This window comes from Coturnix japonica, chromosome 4, assembly GCF_054131305.1.
Source record: "Coturnix japonica strain WE chromosome 4, WE-NBRP24, whole genome shotgun sequence".
NCBI lineage: Eukaryota > Metazoa > Chordata > Aves > Galliformes > Phasianidae > Coturnix > Coturnix japonica.
Window position 1 is genome coordinate 17422340 of NC_140666.1, and position 26805 is coordinate 17449144.

At 44.5% G+C, this 26805-nt stretch overlaps 1 protein-coding gene across 1 annotated transcript; it reads right to left on the reverse strand.

The window, feature by feature from the left end:
• Positions 1-322: 322 nt before the first annotated feature.
• On the reverse strand, positions 323-26604 carry LOC107312889 (sodium/hydrogen exchanger 2-like). Its single transcript, XM_015860702.3, has 12 exons — positions 25632-26604; positions 24117-24580; positions 23762-24012; positions 20298-20515; positions 18030-18226; positions 14488-14577; positions 12840-12910; positions 11745-11909; positions 10908-11022; positions 10153-10287; positions 5250-5316; positions 323-3746 (listed from the first exon to the last, which is right to left on the reverse strand). The coding sequence occupies exons 1-12, from the start codon at positions 25879-25881 to the stop codon at positions 3631-3633; spliced, it is 2139 nt and encodes a 712-aa protein (XP_015716188.2). The 5' UTR covers positions 25882-26604; the 3' UTR covers positions 323-3630.
• Positions 26605-26805: the final 201 nt, after the last annotated feature.

Genomic DNA, 26805 nt, shown 5'->3' on the forward strand with positions numbered 1-26805 from the left:
TGCCATTTGGAAGGCATCCTGCACAATTCTCAGTCCCATTGGCAGCAAAACGCTGTGTGGCTGCAGCAGAGCATCACCATGCCCAGCCCTGGCTCCTGATGGGCTGCTCTGTGCCCAGTCAAACATCTCCCAGATTCTTCGGCTGTGGAGTCTGCAAGGTCAGAGCACCTCTCCCATGAGCTCTGTTCTCCTCAGCTCAACCCAATGCATGCGTTCCTCACCTCTGCAGAAACAAAGTAGATAATATTAAAACACATATAATAAGAATGGGATTTTTTGTTTGGTTGTTTAGTATTGTGAACTGGACTAATAGAAAAAGTAGTACTCTTCAGGAAAAACATCTTTATTAGTTTTAAGTTTGAGATCTACTCTGGTTTCAAAGGTTGAACTTGTTTTTTGGTTTCCTTTTGTAGAAGCATTTTGTTCATATTTTACACAGTGCAATGGGCAGCCTTGTTAATGGACAAGACACATGAACAACCACACTGCAGGGCTGGGAATACCGCTGAGATGGTGGCTGCTCTTTCCAGCTTGCTTTGGGATTTCTGGAGGAGTCCTGGTATGGACTGTGAGGAATAAATATTTGCATTGACATTTGCCCCTTTAATTCTGCATTAAGAACATAATCATCAGTTTGTCTCCATCCACGTCTACATTTCTCTTGAAAGAAGCACGTAAGCCCAGACGTTGAAAGACGTTTGGTGTTTCTGGGGATACCCCAGTGCTTGATGGCAGGAGAGAAGAAAGCTCAGCTTGCCTCACCTGCTTCTCAGGAGTTACCAGCACTTTCCAGGATTAAGCTGTTATAATCACCTTAAGCAGTCATGAAATAAAATAAACACAAGCGTGATTTTCTGGTCAAAGCAAAAAAAAAAAAAAAAGAAAAAGAAAGGAAAAAAAAGTCCATAGGCTGACTGCAAATTCTTTGTGGAGGGGTGAAAGCAAGGCGGATTTACAGCTCGCTTCTGAGCGTGGCCGATTGCTGCTGTGCCCAGGTGCCAGTTTGGGCTCTCCCTTTGCCATTGAGCTACTCCGCATCATTAGCAACTTTTTCCTGTTTTAAGCTGGACTTTCAAAAGACTCCTGCAAATTTCCCGAGTGAGTGCAGAGCCATAACTCTCTGAACTACCAAAGGAATCAAGCTGATGCAATTTATTTCCACAGAAGCATGCAATATTCAATGATACAGAGAATCCGTGTTTTAAACACTTTTTAAAGGACTAAAACCCCTGCAAAGAATTAATTAGGCATGCTCTGAGGCCCAAGCGTTTAACAGTTTTCCACTCAGTTGTTGAATTTTAAGACCACCAACACTGGATACTGGCACAGATTATCAAATGTATGCTAGGCTGAAATACACACTAGGCAGAAGGCTTGGCCACTAAACAGCTGGAAAATACTTCATGAAAGCTTTAGCTGTGCTATTATATTTTGTAAAGAAACTTCTTTTAAAAAATCCATAAAATCTAGGAGGTTAAATTTGGGGCAGAGTGACTCATTGGGAAACTATGTACTGCACAGAATATTGTCTTCTCTGCAGATCAAGCAAATTGTTCATACAGCAGAGAGGTATTTGGGTCCCAGCACTGCAGAGCAGCATTGGGAGGGATTAATGGGTTGGAAGGGGTTAATGGGCTGGGATCCATGCAGGATCAGGCCAATACCTGGTTGTTCATTTTTTCATCATCAGAGATAACTTGCATAGTGCAAAGACGCCATTTTCTGGAAGCATCCTGCTTTTTCCAACCGTTTTTATCATTTACTACAATATTACAGAGAAATCTAGATGTGCCAAAGCAGCCACCACTCACTAAGGGCCTTGGTAACCCATGACAGTATTGCAGAGAACTCATGACAATGAGTGATGACAAGTTATACAAAAATTAGTAAGTATTCACATATACATACAAAAAATACTAACACAAGGCTGATTTTCATCTGCAATTAGATAGATGCCACTTGTTCAGATTAAATTACAGAATCATAGAATCATTAAGGTCGGAAAAGACCTCTACGATCATCTAGGTCAACCATCAGCCCACTCCCACCATGCCCACTAACCACGTCCCACAGTGCCACATCCTCACAGTTCTTGAACACCCCCAAGGACAGTGACTCCCCCACCTCTCCAGTCAGTGTGTGTCAGTGCCACACCACTCTTTCAGAGAAGAAATCTTTCTTAATAACCAATCTGAACTTCCCCTAGCACAACCTGAAAATGCTCTTGAATTCATTAGAGAAGAAGAGAAAGAAAAATGTATGCAATGTCAAACCTGAGCCTTTTGGGTTTGGCTAAGGATAAGAATGCAAAAACTTGGACACTTACCTTCACCTTTGGACAAAATGACCCCAATCTGGAAGTGTCTCTCATCCACAGGTGCTATCCTTGCCTCTCTGCACCTGCTCTGCAGCTGGAATTGTGCCTTTTTCTGACAGCAGAGGGATAGGGACCTCTTTCTCTGTTTATTAGGACACTAAAATTCAAGCTTCTGCCAACACTGTAAGTATCAGTAATGGCAGCAGAAACCCTCTTAGAGCCTTAGCAGTCCCGCTCATGGTGGAGACACCAACCAGCACAAAGGTTGGTGCCTGCTCTGGAGAAGATGCTGGAGACCCAGCAGCAGTGCTGCAGCACCATGTGAGAGGAGTGACCCTGGGTCAGTGACTGTCCCCTCTTCCCTACCAGCACTGCTCTTTGTGCAAGAGTTTGCATGTTACACACACCAGAGATCAAAGTTGGCAGGCTTCTCCATAGGGCATTTTATTTCCCAATGTTAATCCTTAAATAAATTTTAAATGAGTGTTTGTACTCCTTTTAACACACCTGGAGTAAGCTTCCCTTGCAAGACTCACATGTTGTTGTGGGGTGTTCCCTCTGCTAGGACACTCCAACTGATTAACACCACAATTTGACTCAGGAATGCATGTGATTAATGCTCACACTGAGGACTCACCAGTTCCTGAGGAGCAGCAGAGGTCTTTTGCTCTTTCTGCTGTCATTCCTGCAGCATGCTCCACCACCTAAAAAATCTCTCCTTGAGATTACAAAGTTTCTCCAAGCATATAATCTAAACGCTCCCTGCTGTTTATTCTATCCCTGCTGACTACTGAGAAGACCAAATATTTTATTAAACACCTGCACTTGCTTTTCTGCGCATCATCTCGCAGAATCATAGAATCATTGCACCCGGTAGGACAACCAAGATCGTCTAATCCAACCACCACCGTGCCTGTGACCACTCTTGACCACATCCCTCAGTGCCACATCTGCCCTTTTCTTGGACACCCCCAGGGTCAGTGACTCCACCATCTCCCAGGGCAGCCCATGCCAATATCCCACCAATTTTTCTGAGAATAAATTTCACCTAACATCCAGTATTTGCCTTTTCCTTGGTTCCCTTTCAGAACAGAGCGCTGCACAACAAGAGCATGACGTGATGTCAGATTTTTTTTGCCCAGTCCATGCTGTCCTTTTCAATACGCATCTTATTTACATTAAGATCATGTTGCTGGTCATTGTAACAAAACAACAAAAAAAAGAGACTAAAAAAAAAGAGAAAAAGAAAATAAAGCAGAGTGTATTATGGACACCCGCAAAGCAGTGAGATCCATGCTGGGCAGACAGCAGCATCACATATTTGAAGCCATCTCTTTCCCTTGTCCTCCCTGCTTGCTGTGGGCAGGGATCACACACACAGACTGCGACCGGTTTTGCTTCACAGCCCGAACCTTCTCTGCATCTTCAACTGCAAGAAGAGAAAAGCAGAGGCACGGGTGAGGGATGTTCTCCTTTGTGGGTCAGCAGTAATGAAGCAGTACAGAGAGCCACTGAGATGACCACCGGCTCATTGAGGATGAGCTATGTTGCTGCAAAGATCACTTTTCAATTACGAAACAGAAGACAAAGATCAGTGTCTGAGTAGATGAGGGGAGGGGGGAAAAGCAGAATGTAAGCCCTACTTTGTACCTTGAAATATGCTATGTGTCTGGATCAATGAAACCATGCCACGTTCTGTCTGGGTGCACACAGGCACAACGGAAGGACTGCAGCCCCGTCAGCTCTGTGCCTACGTGTTCCCTGGGGCATAGCTTGGATGAGAGAGAATGTAATAAAAAACAATAAAAAGCCCACCCAGAATTGCTGTGTTTTTGTCACTCTGCTCTGGTTTTTTTGCCGCATTATGTTCTTCTTCAAGAAGAGTTTAAACATTTGTAATAAACCATGGATTCAAACAGATACATCCGCAGCAGGTGGCCACACCATGAACACAGGAATGCCACAGAATTATGTTCCCTCTACCTGCTTGAGCAAAGCTGCAGCGAGGCACCTTTGTGCAGATGTATAGCACCAGCCATACAACTCCTTACTTAATCTGTTTGTAGCTCAAAATTTTAAATAAAACTGCAAAGAAAGACAACATTAAAATCAGAATGACATAAAAAATAATGAGAGGAAACAAAGACTTGCTCTTTTCTTAAATATTTCTCAGGTATATAACTAATAAAGAAATACTTGTTCTAGTAACACTTGACTGAGACCTTCAATCCAGGTCAATCATATTTGGAGGCAGGAAGTCACAAAATCATGGAATCATGGAATCACTGATGTTGAAAAGACCACTAACCCAACTAGTCCAAGCATCAACCCATACCTGTGATCATTTCAGACCCTGACCCTCAGTGAGACATCTTCCCTCTCCTTGAAAACCTCCCGGGTACCTCCTGCCACCTGCAGGATTGACAAATGTGGCATCGCTCTAATCCTCCCCCTTACAGCTGTGATTGTGCTGATGGTGTTTGCTGAGTACTCAAAGACTCATTGCTGCATCCCACGTGCTGCATCTCTAGTAGAGATGGAAACTGAATAATGTTGTGATTCTGAAACTAAAACAAGATCATCGTCTACATTTGGGAAGATGCATTTTACAGCTTTGACCAGCTATACCCCTTGATATTAAACCATTTGTTTAAAGTGTGAAATCTAAGGTTTCACATGTCCAAAGAATGAGCTTGTGCATACAAAAACACCTGAGCTTCTGAACTACTGGTCCTTCTGTAACAAAGATTCAAGGCAGTGCTGCTAATGGTGCATTTTAATAATACTCAGCAAACAAACAAAAGCACCAAAGATGTTAATTTTCAGAATCCTTCCTGCATAGCATTCACATCTCAGAGCACTGCCTGCCTTATCCCCTGCTGAGATGCCCCCAGCAGGGCAGGGTGAGAAGGGACCCCCCATCCCCACTTACCGGTGAGGGAGCGGCACAGACGGGGCTGCACATCGGAGTCACCCCGCACCAGGGAAGAGCCCTCCTTCTGTGATTAAGGAAGAAAAGTGCTTTAATGCATTTATGAAGATTGCTAGCAAGTCTGTTAATGACGCTCATGCTTCATAAACAAGCCATTTGCAATCCCCAAGGACTCTGCTTCCATTTGTTTTACTTTTGCCAAGAAAAACAAAAAAGAACTGGTTCTAAAAATAGAACCAACGCATGGCAGGCGTTTCTAAGGGGAAATATTTACAGACACCAATGTGGATGGGCTGGTGGGAGCCTTCCAGCAGCGCAATGCAGGAGCAGCTGACTGGGATGGGGACACCAAGCCCTTGCCCAAGACACAGAGGCAGCATGAAGGAAGCAGTGAGCCCATCGCCACCTTTCTGCAACCAACAGTAGCACCATCCTACCCACATTGTTCAGTCTTCCTATGAACCGGGAATAAGCCTCTTGTGCAGCTGTGATTTGGCACCCAGGGCCAGGAATCTGGACTGCCAAATAACTCTGGACATTTCCCAACCTGGCTTTCTGTTTTGTTTCCCTTCTCTTTCCCCCCTCCCTTAACAAGGGACCCGCTGCCCTCTGCCCATTGTATGTGGTTTTATTGACCATTTTCAAGACAATACCTCCCGGGCTCCACAGCAGCAGCCTGGCTCCCTGGAAAGCCATTCCCAGAGGCATTTAAAACTGCTCAGAGCATGCTCCATGAAAGGGCTCCGACATAATTACCAAAGGCAGTATGTCATTTACGCACACGGCTTATGGGCAGCTCCAAATAAGCTCTTTTCTAGGGGAGCGCACTTGTGTTTTGGCAGAAGAAAAGAGAGCCAAGTTGCCTGGCTACAGGTGCAAGGATTTTCTGGGTGCTCCATGGTAAATAAAAGCTATCCCGGGTCTCAGAAAACACAGTGCCTGGGTACTTTGTGTTGGCTCCTTGCCTAAAACAAGGCAAGCCTAAAATACACACAGGCACTGAGAGCCAATGTGATGCACAGCCACAGGAAGCAGTGGCCTTCAGGAGGAATTTTGTCCTTAGGCGGAGGAAGGCGAACTTTCTGTTGGAAATAGATAGTGTCTTGGAGTTAATGCTCTGGGCTGCGATTCAGATCTGAAGTCATCCCTCAACCTTGCCAAGATTTTTTGTGCCTGGTGTAAATCACCTGACTCGCACCACTGGCTCAGAGGGATAATGGTTGTCCGTTCCTTGCTTCTCACCTGTTCACTTGGCAATACCTTGGCATGGTTCCTAGCACAGCCAGGAGCCACCTCTCACCACAGTAAAGCCAAAAGATCAACACCTGAAGACAGGAAGGACAAAGGCAGGAGGGGGCTGAATCACAGAATGGTTGGAAGGGACCTGAAGGACCATCACGCTCCAACCCCCGGCCACAGGCAGGGCCACCAACCTCCACATTTAATACTAGTACTAATCTAGTCAGGGTCTGGTGCTGGCACCAGGCAGGAGGAGCTCCACTGCTGGTCCTTCTTGGGCTGGTGGTATCCTACAGCAGGACACATTTCCATGTAGCCCTTATTTTTGTGTTGGCTGATACAGGAAGAGAGAAACCAACCCCTAACAAACTATGAGATTAATCTAATTGAGCTACAACAGCTTCATAATTTAATAGCAAAAGACCAATCAGTTTCACTAAAAAAGAAAAAGCCCTGCATGTTGACAGCTGCTGAGCAGGAAAAGCAGTGTTTCTATTGAGCCAAAGGGATTTTTTAATTATTTGCTCAGCTCATAACATGTAATTGGTTGAATGTATAGCAAAAGCTTCTTTTCACATAGGCTGGAAAGGGAAGACAGCCCACACATTGCACCACCGCTGGAGGGTTGGAAGGCCCTTGGCTGGAAGTTTGGTTCTGTTCCTTGATTTCCAGCTTGGTTTGCAAACACAGTTGTAATGCTTCCATCTTGTGGAGAAATGCAGAATAGAAAAACATGCAGCAGGGGGGTGAATGGATTTTGCTGCTGACTCAAAGCCCGGGAGGCCAAGCCCTTCCCTCAGGGACTACAAAAAATGGAGTATAAAGTAGATATAAAGTCTCCAATGCCAGCCACCCCAGTCTTCTACTCACAGCTATTTTAAACACCATTTGCTTGTCAACTTGGCATGAAATTCTTAATCTGAGTGCCCTATTTTTATCCAATTTAAAATTTAAAATACTTTTTCTTAAATAATGAACTGCTTTTCATCAGTGTTTCTTCTTTCTGCTTGCAAATTCCACTGCTACAATATTTTCTATTACAGTGGGAAACACTGGCATTACACACCTCCCCACTTCACACTGATGTTCCAAGGCTCTTTTAAAATATTATCTCATAACTTTCAGGGATGGCCTTTTATCCAAATTAAAATAAGGCAGATACACTACAAGATAACAGATAAACGTGCTGATAACACCATGCCCTCCTGACTTTTTGTTTTAGGCTCTTTGCTGTTTTTTGGGGCTGAGGCTCACTCTAGTGACATCTCTCAGCATTTATACCTGCTTTATTTAGACTGGGACAAGGGAGAAGTAGCTATTGTAAAGATATGATTAGCACTCCCAGATGTCTCCTACAAGACATAGAATGGCTTAGGTTCCAACCTTAAAGACTATCTGCTTCTAATCCCTTGCTGCCAACTGGCTGCAACCCACAAGGTCAGGTTGCCCAGTGTTTCATCCAAGCTGTCCTCAGGCACCTCCAGGGATAGGGGATCCTCAAATTATAGAATCACAGAATCATTAAGGTTGGAAAAGACCTCTGAGATCATCTAGGCCAATCATCACCCATCTTCACCATGCCTGCTAAGCATGCCCTCAGTGCAACATCTATCCTTTCCTTCAACACCTCCAGGGACAGTGACTTCACCTCCTCCCTGGGCAGCCAAATCCAGTGCCTGGTCACTCCTTCAGAGAAGAAATTTTTCCAAATATCCAAATTGAACCATCCCTGGCCCAACTTGAGGCCACTCCCTCTAGTTCTATCACTAGTTATGTGGGAAAAGAGGCTGATCCCCACCTCCCCACAACATTTTTTCAGGTAGTTGTAGAGGGCAGTAAGGTCTCTCCTGAGTCTCCTTATCTCCAGACTAAACAGTCCCAATTTCCTCAGCTGTTCCTTATACAACTTGTGCTCCAGATCCTTCACAGTTCCACTTTCCTTCTCTGGACATGCTGCAGGGCCTCAATGTCCTTCTTATAGTGAGAAACCCAAAACTGAACACAGCACTTGAGGTGTGACCTCACCAGTGCCAAGAACAGAAGGACAATTGCCTTCCTAGTCCTGCTGGATGTATCTTTTTTTATATTTCTGACAGCTGCACTAAGTACCAGCTTGGCATTTTGCATTGCACCCAAGTGCTTGTTGTGTACCGCTGACAGCAGCTGGCAAGTCCCATGCATCTGTCTGTTCACCAAAGTATTCTATCCTTAGAAAGGCCAGTTATAAGTGCTCAGAAAAATGGAGAAGGTCTTACTGAGGTGCCAGATTTCCTATTAAACATTACCTCTGGGAGCAGCAGAGGGCAGGAATCTGGCAGCACAAGGGTTAACAATCAGATGTCCTTAAAGTACATAATGTGCTCAAAATCAGCGCGAGTTTGATGTTGTTCTTTTGAAGTTTAATTATACCAAATGTTCTACAGGAACATGCCATGTTCTTCCCTATCTACTTTGAATTCTAAGTACCAATCAGCATGCAAATGATCAAATTAAATCTTTTAAGTTGTTTGCAAGAGCCGGAACACCTTTCTGTGCAAGGAGGGCTGGGAAGCAGTAGCATTTGGTGCATCACTGCAGCTCTCGGCAGGCTCCTTGGTGACTGGCATTTGAACAAAGAAACCAGAATGGAATAAAGCCCGTGGCAGCCTGGAGATCTTGTGCTGCCGTGGAAAATCATTGTCTAAATAAAGATAGATAAAGTATCTCTTTAAAAGGTCACCCTGTTCTCCGCAGTGATGGAGCCTCCAAGAAGGAGGTGAAATTTAGGATGGCTCAACTGTTTCTGATGCTGAGCTGGGGGGTCTGGGGGCAAATTGTGGGGGCTTCACTGGATTTCCTGCAGAGGAAGAGTTAGAGAGGACTACAGTAGCCCAGTAGGATGGAGCCTGCTCCTTATATGCTGCTCCTGGACCATTTCACCTTTCCACAGGGAACACCTGCCCAGCTCCCTTTCATTGATGACAGAGGAGCCAACAGAAGCCATGGGCACACAGACATTGCATTCACCTTGCTTCTCCCCTTGATCAGAATATGAGCTGGCAGGGATCTATGCCAGCCAACCTGGGCTTTGCGCGGCTCTCCAGCAATCCAGCATGCAACGCTTCCATTTTATTTTCTTTGAGTCCACTCAGAACTGTAGTTGCTTTTAAAAACCAAAAAAAAACCCCACATCCAAAATAAATAAGCACACTCACAATAACACTTCTGTCCTTTTAAGTGAGGATTATTTGGGGTCAAAAAACCCCACCAATTTCAAATGTTTGCAGAGCATCTGGAATGCTGACAATGGATGCACTCGATGCCAGACTGCCAAAAAATCTCCCAGAAAAGAAAACACAGGAAAAGTAGATCTCTAACTCTATAAAATGAGGCTCAATTAATAATATTTGCTTAGTCAGTAACTTTCCTGGTATGGATGGAAGCTTGGGCTTACAAAGAGCTGAATGGCTCATCCACATGGGATGGCTCATTTGTTTGTCAGGAACTGGGTAGGTTTCTTTCCCTACTCATTGGGATGCTATTTTGGAATGAGGAGGACTTTTTGTTTGTTTGTTTTTAAGATGATATTTGTCTATAAAAGAAAAGAGCAGGAAAGAGCCCTCTTCCTTGTTCTTGTGATACCTGCAGTCGTTCTATCACCACAGGCACATCCCCACTCTCTTACCTCTTTCCTGGGGCTGATCCCATCACTCCCACTTGCATCCACCCGCAGGCTCCGGCGCTGCAGGATCAGGATCTCCTGGGCCTGCTCCACGGGCTCCGTCTCACCGGGCAGTGTGTGCCTGCTGTACGCTGGGCCCTGCCATGCACCACAGAGCACTGTGAGCATGGGACACCTCAGAGCTGTCCCCCAGCCACCAGCACACTCATCCCCAGAGGTGGTCAGAGAGATCATTAATATTAGAAAAGACCACTGAGATCACTAAGTCCAACCATCAGCCCATCCCCACCACACCCATCAACCATATCCCTCAGTGCCACATCTCCGTGTTTATTGAGGTCACAGCACACCAAGCTGCAATGGCACGATGATGGGGCAGGGGGTGTCTGTAATGCTGCAACCACACAGCTCTGGTAGGTAACCAGGAGCTTTGAAGCAGCTGGATGAGCAAACCTGGTGCCTGAGGATCCATGTGCTTCTTTCTTCTCACTTCTGGTGCTGGGTGCTGATGCCTAAAATACCTCGTGAAATTACAGGCTGACTGGGGGAACCTTTCAAAAGCTGTCATGCTGCAAACAGAAACGCGCCACTGACTTGGAAACTGGATCTGGCTTCACACAGCCAACTATTCTCTGCTCACAAAGCCACATCATTACTAATTATGTAAATATTCACAACATCTGTTCAGGCTGCTGGGATAACAGAAATAACTTTTGTTATTGGACATATACAAAATGGATTGAGGGAAGTGCTTATACCGTTCTCCTGATGCGGTACAAGTTCCTTGCCAGTATTTCCTGTATGTCTTCCAGACCATCCGGACACAGAGTATCCTCCAGTTTCTTCTCTGTGATGACAGTCCTGTCGCTGTTTCTGCAGAGAAAACCAAAGCATTTTACTTCAGGAGGTGCCACCAATGCCCAGTATCTCTGTTGGACACCACAACAAGTGGGAGAGGCAGACAACCAATAGCAAGTCCCTGCAGATGGAGCCCACCCTTCCACCAGTCAGTTGTGAATATCCTCCTCCTCATCTTGAAATAAGGTTTACTTTGCATTGGTCCAAGGAATGCTGTTCTTTTCTATGAACAGCTAGGCAGAGGAGACAGAGAAGTTTGCTAAATATGTTCATAACCATCCAATACTTAAGAGCATATAAAAAAAACTGAGAGAAAGCATTTTTACATGGTCTGATGGTGACAGATAATGGGAAAATATCTTTAAAATAAAAGAGGGGAGATTCAGATTAAATGTCAGGGGAAAATTCTTTATTCCAAGGGCAGTAATGCACTAGCACTGCTGCCTAGAATGCTGCGGGTACCCCATCCAGGGCTCTAAAACAAAGATGATAACCCCAATTATGTATCCAATGACTAGGAGGTACTTAAATCTTTCCAGATCAATATATATATACATAAATATCTTTCTTAAAGGAAGATTTCTTTCCTTGTGAAAACTTGGTAATTCTCAGTCGTTATTCTTTCCAGCATGTGACAGGAGGATAAACCCTACCCTGCCAGCCCTCCCAAACAGGGACACAGCCTTATTATAATTCAGTGGCACCCTATTTGTGGAGACAGGCCGAGGAGCACTTACAGCAAGGAGGGGTGGGACGGTGCATGGCCCAGCTGCCCTGCTTCTGCCAGCTCGATGGCGTGCTTCCGCTCCAGCTTTTCATAGAGGAGCACAATGCTTGATTTGGGCTGGTCGTATTCTCGGAGCAAGAACTTCTGCAGATACTTGCTGTTGAAATACTCCAACCTGTTTGAGAACAAAGCAAGGCGTTCTTACCCTCCTGCCCTCTTGCTCCCTAGAACTACTGTAGGTCTGAGCAAGCCAGCAACTTCACAGTCCATGGTTACCCCATACTCTATTATATTTCATTTCCTGCTTTTTGCTGCCCAAGAGGCCAGTCCCTACTTATTTCTGTACATGAACTAAGATATTAAAACATCTTCAAATACAATATAAACTCCCCAAAGTGCCAAATTTATTACGAAGACCAGTAAGTGCTACAAGTACATGCAGTAGCCCCAGGGATACAACAGGATTTAGCGATTTAAACACTTCCAGATGCCCTCTTAAGTTGTTTCCTCCCACTTCTCAAATGCAGCACAGTGTTTGGAGAAAATCTTGCTGGCATTAGACAGCGATGCTGCAGCTCAGCCACATGCAAACTCACTTGCAAGGAGCAGCAGCAGTGCTTCCCATACCCTCTAGTGGCACTTCCAAGCACTGGCATTTCAGCTGCCTCAATCTGAGCTATTATCGTGAGTCGGCTGTAAATGAATTAAACCAGGTCAATTGTTATTAGTATAGGTTAAGCTATTATTTAAAAATAGCGATAATTTCTTCTATGTGGACAATCTACCATGGCACCCACAGCTCTTGTGTTTCCAGCAGATTTCTTTGGACAAGGGGCAAACACTGTAGAAAGGGAGAAAGGAGTCTTATTAAGGCAAAGTACAACATGCTCCCTACAAAGAAGGAGAGAAGCTTTGCTCTGCACAGCAGCAGTGCCCTAAAAGCCTGGTCTCACCTTGTTGCAGATGCAGGAGCTGCCCCTTCCCACCTGCACTGTGCCACAAAGGATGAATGAGGCTCAGCAGCCCACAGCAGAAACTTACAGAATAGGAACCAGACTCAATTTTTTCTACACATGTACACAGTTGTATTTTGGCAAATCCTTACTTGTCTTTCCAGTAATACTGTCCCCAGTGTCCAGATATATCTTCTATGCCAGCCAGCAAGTGATCCAGGAACTAAACAGAAGAGAGGATTTTGCTATACACTGGTTGCATGTATTGCATACGTGATGAACTCAGTCAGCAAACATCAAAAGCCAGCAGACAGAATGGGGGACATTTCCAGCAAGGTACACAGCTCTGGTAAACAAGAAGAGGGGCTGTCAGCCTAATTCCCCATTCAGCCCTACACATGTATCCCTTGGTTCTGGAGCACAATAAGAGATTTGGCTGCTTTCTTTCAGGTCTGTGCAAGCAAAGCCTAATCGCTGAGGGACGGGGATCTGTTCCTTATGATACACGAAGGTTGGCTAATGGCTGGCACGTCCTGCATACCGGGCCTCAGTAATGCTCATGCCACGTGCTTTGAGGACAGCTTGTCTCAGGAGAACAGTATCTTCAGGATATAAACAGAGATAACGTACAAATGACTACTCCACTTGAATAATAAGTAGTGCCTTCCCCCAGGCACTTCCCGCTAAATAAAATCACTGACCATACTGCGCCTCATTCAAAAACATTATTATTTTTTAAAAACACATTAAAAACCCTGGACTGGTTAATGATGCTCCTGTGGGCACTGGGTGGCACCTCCCAGCCAGAGCTGCACAAACAGGGCCCCACGCTGAACGTCCCAGTTATGTGGACTGAGAAATGTGAGGACAAAAGCTGCTTCTGGTTCCCTGCATGCCTGCCTTCCAACTATCTGCATTGTTACCTTGTCTACTTAGCTTAATTGGTACATGGCCATTTTCAGCTCACATTTCCCAATAAACACATTTTCAGAGATGATTTACTATTCAGACGCTAACAAAAGAAGAAAGTATTCTCTGTTCATTATAGGAAAAGCCTCTTCAGCCTATTGAACTATTCTGTTAACCTCAGACAAAGCCCTGTAATACAACCTAATTGTGAGGATGCCAAACATTTTATACATGTCCCCAGACCTAACATCTCTATTTCTAGCTACTCAAAAAGAAGACAAAAATATTCCCAAAGGAGACATGCTTATGGAAGTGTGACTGGGCATAAGCAATTAGATTCAGAGCAGTACTTCACACTGGACACAGCGCATCATCAAATTAAACATCCCAGGCCACAGTTCTCTGTTGGGTTGTAAGTGTCAAACTCAACAAGACCCATTGCAAAATCTCCCTGAGTTGTTCCCCAGATTCCCATCCCTGGAGAAGCATAAGGCCAGGCTGAATGGGGCACTGGGCAGCCAGACCTGGTGGTGGCAATCAACCCATAGCAGGGTTGGAACCGAGTGATTGTTAAGATTCTTCCAACCCAACCCATTCTATGATTCTCTGATAAGCTTTCAAGCAAGCAACCGTCTCCGCCTGCCAAGTCTCTGCATCACCTACTGCAATGCTCAGCTGAGTGAAAGTTGGCCACTGCAATACAAATAATAACCCCTGGTCAGAAAGCTGCATAGGACTTTAAACATAGAAAGGTTCTGACTTGCAGAGGACTCAAGCAAAATCAACTGTATGCTGTAGAGTCCCAGAGGCACACTGCATTGCAGAAGGACTCTGACCACCAGCAAAGCCCTTGAGAAGCTCAAGTCATGTGTTGTTGGATTCCTTACTTACCCGAATGTGAATCTGCTCACCCACTGTGGGAGCACTCTCTCTTTTCCTCTTGACATGCAGCAAGTCTACAAGAGGGCGGATGGTCATTCCCTGCAGCAAAACACAAAACCAAAAGTCAGGCTTTCTTCACATCAAGCATTCTGGTGGTGCTTGCACTGTCTCTTTCATATTCACAGGAATGTATAAGAACAAAAGCTACCCCAGCCACTGCAGCAGGAGTAACTTCTTTGGTAGAACAAGGCCTGCTGTTTGAGCTAGCATCTGTTTTAAGGCAGGATAAACATCAGGGAAGCTCTGACAACACTTGAAACCCTGCTATCTGCTAATATTTGTAAGCCAAACATTTTGTCTGCTTGCAGAAAGCCATTGTGGTAGCTTGTCAACAGCAGCTCACACACAGCCTTTAGATAGGGATGGAAGAGAGGAGCGATGCTCTGCTCCCCTCACCTGCCCTCCGGCATCTCCAAGATCACAAAAATTCAACCAATAACTTCAAGGTCAAGGCCACAGTTTGGTACTGCTGTCGTCTACCAGATGGAAAGAGGCTTGAAATGGCCAAAGTTCAAATGCCTGAATTGATGGCAGTCCTGGAGACGTCTGAGCACACAGCCCCCACCAGTGGTGGCCCAGACCAGAGCGGGTGACATCTGCTCACTATTTAAGTGCTTCAGATCATTACTCCAATGATCTCTGATCATCAGCCAGTGGCTAAGTTTACTAATCAAAGCATCCATCTAGTGGGAAGGTCAAGGGAAGAGTTGTAATGTCCTTTGAGCCTTGGGAGCGAACTTTGAAAATGCTTCTGCAATGCATTTCCCAGTCAGGCTTCCATATGAAACTCCTTTTCTAGGACATGTTTACAGTAACAATAATGGAGCAGTTAATATTTATGACTTCTGAATGTCACAAACGTTGGCACAGAGGACAGTTGAACGCATTTTTAATAGTAAAAACAATTAATGTGTCATTTTAATAGCTAATAGCAATTAAAACGCATAGTTATTCAGAGTAAATAAGGAAATATATGAAATTCACAAGCAAGAGATATTACAAAAATAAAGTATAGACAAGGTAGTTTGGTCTCTTGCCTTCAGTGGATAATCAGCAACATTTGTATTCATTCTAAAGTGGTGTTTTGAAGATCTGTGAGCAGGACTCCCAGACTTGGAAACACCCACACACTTGGATTCCTTCGGCCCTTCCACACCATGGCAGAACTATGAGAATCCCACACGTCTCTCAGGCCACCAGACCGTGTCATGCCTGTAGGTCCCCTGTGACCTCCACCCACCAAGGACAGCTTGCCCAAAGAGCACTGCACGATGCTGATGGGAGGCCAATCGTACACTGGGCTTCATCAGCAGACGAGTGGGAGGGGGCTGGAATTGCACGGGCTTTAAGGTCCCTTCCAACCCAATACCACGATACGATTCTATGACATGATGCCTATAGCAGGGCTCACACAATGGTTTTCTACCAACAGCAATCCAGTAGCTAATGGGTAAGTATATTCAGCAAACAAAGAGAAAACACAAAAGTCTCTACATGATGATTACATTTGCTAACAATTTCATCAAAGAGGTCAGATGCTAAAGGGCTGAGAGTGATCTTTAAAGGGAGAGTGGGGCATTTAGTTCTTAAAGCTCACACAGACAGAACAATGAGGGCCCTCTGTGGCATTCCAGATGAGCCCACAGCTCCTGGAAGGACTCCGGTTGGGTGGCACTGAGCCAGCCCTGCCTGCAAGCACTGAGGACTTGACAATTGCTCAGCCAACCTTCCCAAAATTATTAACCAAATCTCTTGGGGGAAGGGCCTTATGCAACCGAGTTAGAAAGCCCAAAATAGCCACGTTTCCTGGGTTATATAAAGCAACGACAGACCCATGTATGGGCAAGCCCAGCTGTTTACACATCGGTTGTCGGTCTGCTTTCCAGACAGCGTGGACAGGATCTCCATGAAAGCAAAGTGGATCTGTGCTCTGACAAGACACTTTGCTGGCTTTCACCAGCTTCTCCCCTGCCTTCTGTCCAGTCTAAACACAAACTAAGACCCACGTCACTACTGATATCACTGTCAATATATAACAAAAAGCCATGACACAAAACAACAGCAGCAAAAAAAAAAGTCAACAGAAATTGTCTGTAGCCAATATTTCACTTGCCCTTTCCATCCAAAGCAATGTGAAGGATGTGGGGAAATCAAAGATATTCACTCCTCAATGCCACATCCACCAGTCTGCTGCAGCAGTGCTCAGGCTTCTGAAGAACTTACATACAACCCAAGTTGCTGAAGGCTCACCGCAATACCTGCTTTTTTCTTATTATCATTCTTATTTTCACTGATGTATTCCATGCTGTGTTATAACAGCACTTTTCAGATTCAGCTTTGCAGCAAGTTTGCTTTCTTCCCACTGTTCTCATGACTGCCCCAGCTGCACAAAGCTGCCTGAGCAAAGCCTGCTCTGCTCCCACTGAGTGCTCAGTGTCCCCACGGGGATCCTGCCCACCTCCCACCCATCAGCATGGGAGTGACATCACCAGCCGAGCTTTGAGGTTACACAAAAGCACTTCCCTGGTCCTGGGAAGGATTTCCCAAAGCCTCTGCAGAATGGAGCTGCTGCCTTAGAACAACCTTTGTCTGAGCCTCAAGAGTGTCTCTGCATGAGCAGACATGCCTAGTGACCGGATCTTTTCAATTTCTGACCCACATTTGCATCTTAAAACTTGTCACCCTCCACCTAACCACGTCCCCCACCCCCGGGGCCCCCGCTGTCTCCTTTCAGCATGCAACAAGGCCCTGAAACCTGCAAGCCCAGCACCACGTCACACTCATTGCAGATTTTCTTCAGCTCCTGGTGTGGATTAGCAGGGTTCAGGAATGAACACAGTCTCTCCTGCATTGCCCGAGCACCCAGCACCCGCACTGCAGGGTTCAGGGAGGCCAAGTAGAAGGAATCAGCTCTCACTGGGTGATACTGAGCCACGGGGCCATCCCCACCATCAGCCCTGCTCCCTTCGGGACCCACCGACCCCAGTGTTTCCACCACATCTTTGCTGGAGCGCGGCAGCATTTGCAAGGTGAACCAAAAGGTGGTTTTCCGGCTGAGAAACCCTGGAAGCAACCCAAGTGCGACAGGCTTCCTCCTGGAAAGAGAACAGCAGGGAGCACCGCAAGCAGCGCATCCCGGAGGCGTGCAGGGAGGCTTCCACCGCTAGATGTCAGAGCAGTGCCTGGACGAGGGAAGCATTTTAATCAGCAGCTCATGATTGCTGTTGCTTCACCTGATGGATGCCCCAGGAAACTGGGACTCATTCTTAGGAAACTCGTCCCAGTTTCCACCACTGCTGCCCCAACGAGGATGGATCAGGTCAGAAATGGGACGTGTTGTCATAGAAGAGGCTACAGCACACGATTTAATTGAACAAAATACAATCAACCTCACAAATGCATCACACCTTCTGCCACTTCGTCTGAAAGATAGAAATAGTGGTCATTCTCTACATCTGCTCATGACAGTCCTTTGGGCTGAGTGCTGTTACCTGTGCAAACACGGTGAAGAGGATGACCACAGTGGTGGCTGCAATGAAGAGCTTCTTTCTGCGGAAGTCAGGAAGCAAGAAGACCAAAGAGAAGCAAATGGCACCGCGGAGCCCCCCGTAGGCAATGATGAATTGGTCCTTGCTGGTAACAGTGTTCACATGAAATCTGTTCACAAAGAAGGTCAGCACCAGAACCCCTGAAAGCAGGAAAGAAGGTGGGAACACCTCAAACAAAAAGAAATGGGATATATTCCTCATAAATATATCCAGTATATTGATTTTCTCAAAATCGAGTGATATATTCAATGTTACCACTGAACACTAGACCAAGCAGGGTACCTTCCCAATGCCATTGGAACCCTAGAGCTTTAGAGAAGGGCTTTTCTTCCATCCTCAGTCATTCCTGGCTTGGGGGCATACAATAAACACCACAAACCTTTAAGTAAGAGATTTATACTGCTCAACTTCAAGACCATGTAAGGTGACAGCAGTTGATGTAATTTTTAGTCATTTGCAAATACAAGACAGATGCAGAAAGATACAAAAAGTCTGGCCTTAAAGCTCTAAGCTGTGATCTTAATGCCAACTGATAGAACAAACAGTTTATTTCTTGAAGATTAACAGCCATGAAGATCAATGGGAAGCCCCATTCAGGATGACATATGCAGGATGATTTTCAGCCTTAGTTTGAGTGTTCTTATTTAATTCAAGGGGACCTTGAATATAAAGAGTGTTTTCTTTGCTGGTCGTAGCACCGAGCCATTCTCTAATAACGTACAGTGTAATTTGAGTGCAGTCAGAATGGCTGCGTTGAGAGAGCCGGAAGATTTTGCCAGGCTCTTTGTAACATTACTGCGTTCCTTACCTCTTGCAATGAAGAATTTTCAAACTAAATAGAAGTCAGAATAACTCAGAACTTCACCTAAGCAAATAACTTGAAAGGAAAAAAAAATGCTTAATCATAATAAAACATTTCAACGTATGCACAGCCAATAACCGTGTTTTTAAGTGCATTTAGAGCGCACAGTTATTAAAACAAACCTTGGCATGTATTAGCAGCAAATAAAACAGATTCTGCTACGTCTTGCTAATCATGGCTTAGCCTATTTAAGCAATTTCTTGAAGTGCCTATCAAATTTGAGTTCAAGTAAATTACCATTCTGTTTGACTCAGTGGTTTGTAAACATAAATCCCGTTGAATGTTTTGTAGCTATCAAATCTTTGCCAAAATGTGTGCTGTGCTGTATCTGCTCATATTGTTCATATATAAAACATCCATCAATGAGGAAGACAGAGAATGAAGAAGACGGCGACATATTGATGTCACAGAGTTCATCTCTATCATCTTTTCCTTTGAAAACAGTATCTGTATGATATTAGTACTAAGTATATTCAGTGGACAACACATGAACTCTGCGCTCACTCAGATCAAGACAATAATACAGAACACAATAGAGAAACAGCTGCTCAGAACACTGAATTAGTGTAAGATACACCTGAGGACAACACCACAACATTTATCTGGTCACTTAGAAGTCATGAAAATGGGATCCCAGAGTCCTGGCACCAGGACTCAGGTTTTCCTTGTTGCCAATCTCAGCAAGATTACCTTTAGCCAAGATGACCAGTAAAGCACAACACTCTTTCTTCAGCTACCACTATGTTTCACTCTCTTTTTGACCGCGAGTGTGGTCAAAGGCTGCAATAGGATTCCCACAGAGGATGTAGAGTCCCCTCCATGGAGCTCCTGGGCAGCCCTGCTCAGCAGGGTGGGTGGACCAAACCAGGAGAGCAGCAGTTGATAAGCTACAGCTTGCCTTGAGCAGCTGGTTTTCTGTGCCTTGGAGACCAGTTCTCAACAGGATGTTACTACACCCATAGCTACTTAAATTCCTGAACATGGTAATTAAATCTCAGTTACATAAGTATCCTCATATTTTTGCCCTTCACCTCCATTTTAGGTCCCAGTTCTCATCTACCCACAAATAATCTGCGTAAAACATCTCCAGGGACAGCTGTCCAACAGTTCCTCCAGTTTTCCATTTAAGGATACTGCTGTACACAGAAGTTGTTACAAATTAAATCCCCTAAATCTCTGCAATTCTGGATATGCAGCCAAAGGCCCTGGGTTTTACACAGCTCTGATCCCAGGGTCTGTGCTTACACTCTTTCTCCTATGTGAAGATAGCAAGGGAACACGATACATAGAATCATTAAGTTCCATACAAGCAACACCCACAACAACAAAAAAGCATCATTTCACCATACCCAGTGCTCTCCAAATCAGGCAGAAAATGACAGTGAAGAAAATATATGGCCAGTTCCACTCGTGATTTTCTCCAATGGTAGACACTCCAAGAAAGATGAAGATGAGGGTATCACTAACACTGCTCCACATCTTCATGAAGTATTTGACCGTGGTGTGAGACTTCAGGGAGATGTTGGCCTCCACATAACGTTTCATGCCCATGGCACAAGCAATGATGCTGGGAAAATTAAAATGAAACATTTTTCTTCATAAGGGCACAACACTGACACATTAGTATTTAAAGAAAAAAAAAATATATATATATATAAGTAAATATATATATATCAGCTTTATCAAGTGTCAGATGCTTACAGTGAGAATGATTCACTTCCTACAGCTCTCTAACAACAGCAGGACAACCAAGACAGTAAGATACTATATAGGTTGACCAGACTGCCTGAATATTTTCACAGATAAACAACTTCATTCACTGCACGTAGCACACAACAACCTTTCCCACTGCCATACCCTGCTCTCAGCACGCTAACTGTACCGATCTCAAAACATCTGGGCACAAGAGTTTAATTCTTAGGAGCTACTTTCTTGCATGGGAGAAAGATACTTGAGAGCAAGGGAGAGTACTGTGTGCAAATAGGACTATTTTGAAGTGTTTGCTACGTGGTCACTACAGGATACTCTTGTAGGACTCTAAGTCATAGTAGCTTAAGAGCAGCTTGAATGGAAACACACAAAACATACCTCACACTGCATATTTCTAAGTCCAGAGTTGCCCATTCTTCGGATGTAGCTTAGGAAGCCATCCAATATGCAACCAAAAAACAACAAAATGCTCGAGCAGTGAAAAGAATCTTAATGATCGCTCATCAGGCTGCACAGTGAGCCAAGAAATGGCTTCGCTGCTCCTTCTAAGTAAATTAGAGAGTGTTGCTGGAGTCAGAACATTTGACTTCCTTGTATCACGTACCCAAGGTCACTTCGGAGGCACACAGCACCAATTAAAACTCTGCCTTGCAATTTTTCATGGCTAATTGGTTCTTTAAGTTACAGGGTACATGTGGTTAGTCTAATTCATCAGCTTTACAAATCAATACATATTCAGGCCAGCAGTCTTAGAAGGTCAGAGCAACTGAGCACTGAAAGAGCCAAAGCTCCATTTTTTATATTTTAACCCAAACAGAAACATTTTGTTCTCAAAGTGCTACCAGGAGTGGTAAAAGGGTTTTACATCTCTGAGATCTGATTTTCCCTGGCATTTGGTAAGGCCATCCACATGGAGTATTATCCATGACAGATTCCCTTCCCAGGGGATTGCATGGTATCTCCGCTGTTCTTCTTCACCTGAATTACTGAAAAAGCCATTTCCAGATGAAGATGCACTTCTACTATGGAATAGCTTTTCAGTTGCTGTATCTGCCTCAATAAAGAGGGAATAAAACAGTTCCAAAAGAGGGAATAAAACAATTCCAACTAAGAACTAGGAAACCCAACATGGATTTATGGCAACCCACTTCCAGAGCCATCATTTGGAAATGCTTCTTGGAAAAAAGAATACAGGTTCAGATCATTCACCAAGAATAAATTTGACCATTTTACAGCTTCCAAGATGGACACTGCCACAGGGACAAGGAGAAAAAGGTATGTGTGTGTGTATATATATATATGTATGTATATATACACATATATATGTATATGTGCATTAAGCTAAAAAACATTAGCAGAAAAGTTTAGGAGATCGAGTTGCACTCAGAAGGTTTTTGGACTGTGTAGAATGTATTTATTTATTTTTGCAATCAGATTATTTTTCAAAGAAACAACTGCCAAGGTCTGTTTCTCATAATACAGTATTCCCTGATCACCAATGAATAGTTTGAAATCGAGATATATAGAAGAGGCATTTATAATTTGGCAATTGTAGGACTGGTATTGCAGGAATCAGCTGCCTTTGAAATTGTTTTGCTTTAGAAACAATACATTATTCAAAAGAATAGAAAATGGGTTCCATAATGGGTACAGTAGATTTTGATTGATAGAAAGAGACACCATTAGGATTGAATGTTTTCTGCTCCATAATGATTATGCAGCACATTTATTTCACTGTTCTGTCTTTTGCTCCTATAAATAGGCTTTCTCTTACCTATTCCCAGAGCTAGAATTTTTGTCAGTAATGCCAGAATATTGCTCATTTTAACTGTTCAAAGAACAAAATGTGCAAGATATAGGAATAGTTTATAGCCAAAGAAGTACCATTAGTTTTAAAATCGATGTCCCAGGCACTCCTGTGTCTAGCTGGTACCCGACTTAAATTTCTTATTTTCTTTTTATCTCATTATCAGATTTACAGTTGTTTACACTGTAGCTATCAATGGAGTCTTAATGCACTTTATAGTCTTCAGGGAAATAGTGAATGGTCAGTTGTGATCCTCAGCAGCTGCTGACTTAGTTCAAGTTGTAGAACCAAGCAACAAATATCAGCCCACAGAAATCAGAAGGACTGAATCACCCATGCTGTGTTTCTCATCTGTCTCTGCTTTCCAACACAAGGCTTTGACTACTGCTAGGATTATTAGATTTATTTATTGTACTCAGCACCACCTTACCAGGTAAAATTCACAATGAGGTAAGCACAAAGTCAGTCATCAGTGTATGGAAACTAACTGTGCTCTATTAAATTTCAAGCAGTTTGGGTTTAGTACTTTTGAAACCTTCCTCTCTGACAAACTTGGCTGGATTTGGTCAGAAGATTTCAAGTGCCATTAGAGGCAGGGAGGCAATGGAGGGGCCCACCCACACTAAGTACAGAAATACAATACAAACACATGAGCTTTCCCTGAAATCTTTTGGAGGTCAGTCAGATTTTCCAAGTCAAATCTCCAGGCAGAGGTTGCCATTAGAGCCCTCCACTCTCACACAGAAGGCATATTTCCATGCTTCAGCTCTGTAAGGGATGAATAGCTACCACCCATCACTTCTCTGTGCCACCACCAGGTCTGCTTTCAGCACACCTCTAGATACCAAGCCCCAGATGCCAACTGGTAGGGCACGATCAGGGATGAAGCTAGAACAGATGTGCTGTAAACCTAACGACCACATTTTTCAGAGGTCATGAGGATTTGATTAAAGAATCCTCTCTGTTTTTTAGATGTTGGTTTTGGCTGGGTCTAACCCCCATGGGGCTCAAGTAACCAGTCCTCAATAGCCTACTTAAGTGAACTGGACACTTGAAATTTGCCTGGCAATAGTGATCTAGATTGCTTGTGAGCTGCAGATAGCACTGTTATGTGCAGTAGTGTGATGTGTGGAATGGGGTTACACCTCTCAGCTCTTTCAGAGATTTTCATACTTTCTATTTGCTGCCATAGACAGATTTGCAGCTAACTTTAAAACAGTTGGTTTTTTTTTACACCTTTTAGTAAATACAACCAAACATTCTTCCTGGAGAAACAAGATGCTGGGACAGACTTACGCCACGATGCCAGAGAGGTGAAACATCTCTGCGGTGAGGTAGGAAAGGTAACTGTACAGGAAAACAAAGAGCGGCTCGATGACACGGATGTCCTTGGTGAATCGTGTGGTAAAGGCAGAGGTCATCCCAAAGGTAAGACCTACCAACACTCCCCCAATCCCAACCACAAAGAATTTTCCAACTCCGGCGAACACATCCACTGTTTTGATGGCTGGCATTTCACAGAATGATCGAAATAGCTTGTAGAGCACCTAGGTGAAAAAGGAAAGGGGAAAACAACCATTAACAAAACCATCACCAGACATTGCCACCCTTCCTCTGAACACCAGGCGCTCTCACAGAGCCTGCTCCTCACCACGGTCACCGCGTCGTTCAGGAGTGACTCGCCAAAGACCAGGATGTGCAGCTTCTCGTTGACGTGGATCTCCTCAAACACTGCCAGCACGGCCACGGGGTCTACAGCCGCAATCAGGCTACCAAAGAGCAGGTTGTGAAGCAGCGACACGTCCCGCAGCCCAAAAGCTCTCACTTGGCAGATGCCGTAGAGAGAAAAGCCAATCCCAAACACGTTCCATATCGTCCCCACCACCGCGTAGAGGAGAATGGTGCCAATGTTCTCAAAAAATGGGCGGCTGGGCATGAAGTACCCTGCGTCAAGGACGATGGGGGGCAGCAGGTAGAGAAAAAAGATATCGCTGTCCATGACAGGAGGTGACTTGTCGTTCAGGCCATAGATGATGCCCCCCATGATGAGTCCCACAAATATCAATAAACAGCTTTCTGGGACCACGGAAGGCAGCTTGTTGTATAGGTGAAATGCTGGAAGGGGATGAACAGAAAAAATCTGCGTTATCACCCAAACTGGCCAAGGAACACCAGGTACCCCTTGCGGTGAGGAGGTTTCACCAGATCCCACCTTCAACAGGCTGCACTTTGGAACACTGATAATAAACCAAAGCAAATACACAATGATAACAAATTATGTTATTAAGGTAAAGCTCAATCAGAAACTAGCTAAGTAATCTAAAAGATATCAAACTTTTGGTCTGCAGTTCCTCATACCTGAAAATACACCTTTAACGTTATGCTAATACACAAAGAGAAAATAAACTAAATCATCCATATAAATAAAAATGCTTCTGGGATAAAGTAATCTAGTTAGCACACCAACTTTAACAGCATAAACAGCAACTGCTGATTTCAAACACAATACAGATTCCATACATACAAAAAGATTAAGAAAAAAATGTACATTATTGAATAGCATGGAAACTGTCACCACTTGTAATTATCAACACAAAATTAAAGGTAAGATGGGGAAAGAGATCAAGCAATCAACCAGGCCAGCCTTGTGCAACACCCAGTGTTTGCTAGAGAGAAATCCTGGCAAGCACCGTAAGTACTAGAGGTGCGTTATTAAAAGTAAGAAGGAAATTGAAACAAGTTAAACTGGAACAGAGATAACAGCATTTAAAAAAAGTGATGTTTATTATTTCTTCATATTTATTGATTGAGTTGAGATCTCATTCCATGAGGTGCAGAACAGCACAAAGAAAAAGCCATTTCTATCTGAAAGAAATTAAATTCTGATTGAAATGAATTTCCGAGACTTTTCCTCTCTGAAGAAGAAAGTGGTAAAATAACTTATATGGCAGGAATTTCACATTCCTGTGTGGGGGACAAATAAAGAGTATATAAATTCCACTCTCTCCTTTCCAGTCCTGCAGATGAATACACATCTGCTTGCCCCAAACAGCTCTGAACTCCAAAGAGAAAGCACAACCTGTCCTGTTCCCTCCTGATCCTACTCATAAAGGCGATCTTAGCAAGGAACAGCCCCTCCCTGCCCACCCCTTCCCTGGTGCCTCACCTATTTTGGCCAAGGATGCAAGCATGATCCAGAGCGTGATTTCGAAGGGGACTTGGACGTGCTGATAATCCAGAGAGAAAAACGTGTGCTCCATGGACGCATTGCCCTGTGCTTCCTCAGCAGCCCAGCTGCCATTCTCTGCCACCGCAGAATCATGCAGGGCTCCCACCCCAGCAGCTTGCAGGAAGGAGGAGAGCAGGACAGCCAGGACAGTGGCCGTGCCCTTGCTCCATGCCCTCTTCCTCTCCATTTGCCCCAGGGCTGTCCACTGCGTGTATTTGTTCGCGGCTGCTCCTGTTCTCACCGCAGAGCTCAGCCCTCAGCCTGCTCTCCTCCCTGTCCATCAGCAACTGGATGGGGGACCTGCTGGAGATCCGTGCTCTTCAGGGCCACGTGCCCAAATGGGCTGATCCTTCAGCTGCTTCGTGCACCAGCTGCAGACCTCTGCAGCTCCCACATGGCACAGCGGCAGCCAGAGGCGGGCCTACCTTGCTGCATTTCACCCATGCTCCTCATCTGTAGCCCAACGCAGGCAGCAATGCTGATGATCATCACCAATTCTAGTTAGTAATTCAAAGCAGTCATCTTTCTTGTGCTGAATATAGAGCTGTGGAGCTGTACTGAATGGATGGAGGATGCCTGAAAAAGAATAAATTTAACCAATTGCTTTAAGCTTCTTCCTACAGCAAGAGGCAACAGGAGAAGTTAGCTTTATTTCTCTTTGCTGCTTGTACATGGCATTGGAAATGGAGTGAAGCTGGTTAGAAAAGCTGAACATGCAGACAGGCAGCAACACCCATCTGACCTCTCTATGCCAGAATGGCTTTGGGCCATACTGAGGGACGTACGGAGTTCTGGTCTTAGGGGTTCTCAACAACCCTCAAACATCAACTGCTCACACAAAGCTGAAGTCTTCCCCCAAACTGGTATTCAAAAGAATCAGATGTAGGAATATCAAAGAGGAGAGAAAAAAAAAAAGAACCAAAACTTGAGTCAAATTCCTCCATTATGGAGTTTCATTTAAGTTAATAATGCTTCAACAGGGATGAATTGAGTCCAAAGCACACATGTAATTAAAACAGAAGCCCCAGGCTGTTGCTAGACTGATCGATGGCCTCTTTGCTTCTCTGCAGCTGCCTAAATGACACCAAAATTGAGCTGCCAGCAAGATGCT

What these genes read in the sequence shown, in the direction of transcription:
- LOC107312889 (XM_015860702.3), bottom strand. Translation starts at nt 25,881, where the DNA reads ATGGAGAGGAAGAGGGCATGGAGCAAGGGCACGGCCACTGTCCTGGCT. An exon ending in CACCTCTCTGGCATCGTGGC is followed by an intron (nt 20,516 to 23,761) that starts GTAAGTCTGTCC and finishes TAATTTTCCCAG; the next exon opens with CATCATTGCTTGTGCCATGG. An exon ending in CAGTATTACTGGAAAGACAA is followed by an intron (nt 11,910 to 12,839) that starts GTAAGGATTTGC and finishes GTTCTCAAACAG; the next exon opens with GTTGGAGTATTTCAACAGCA.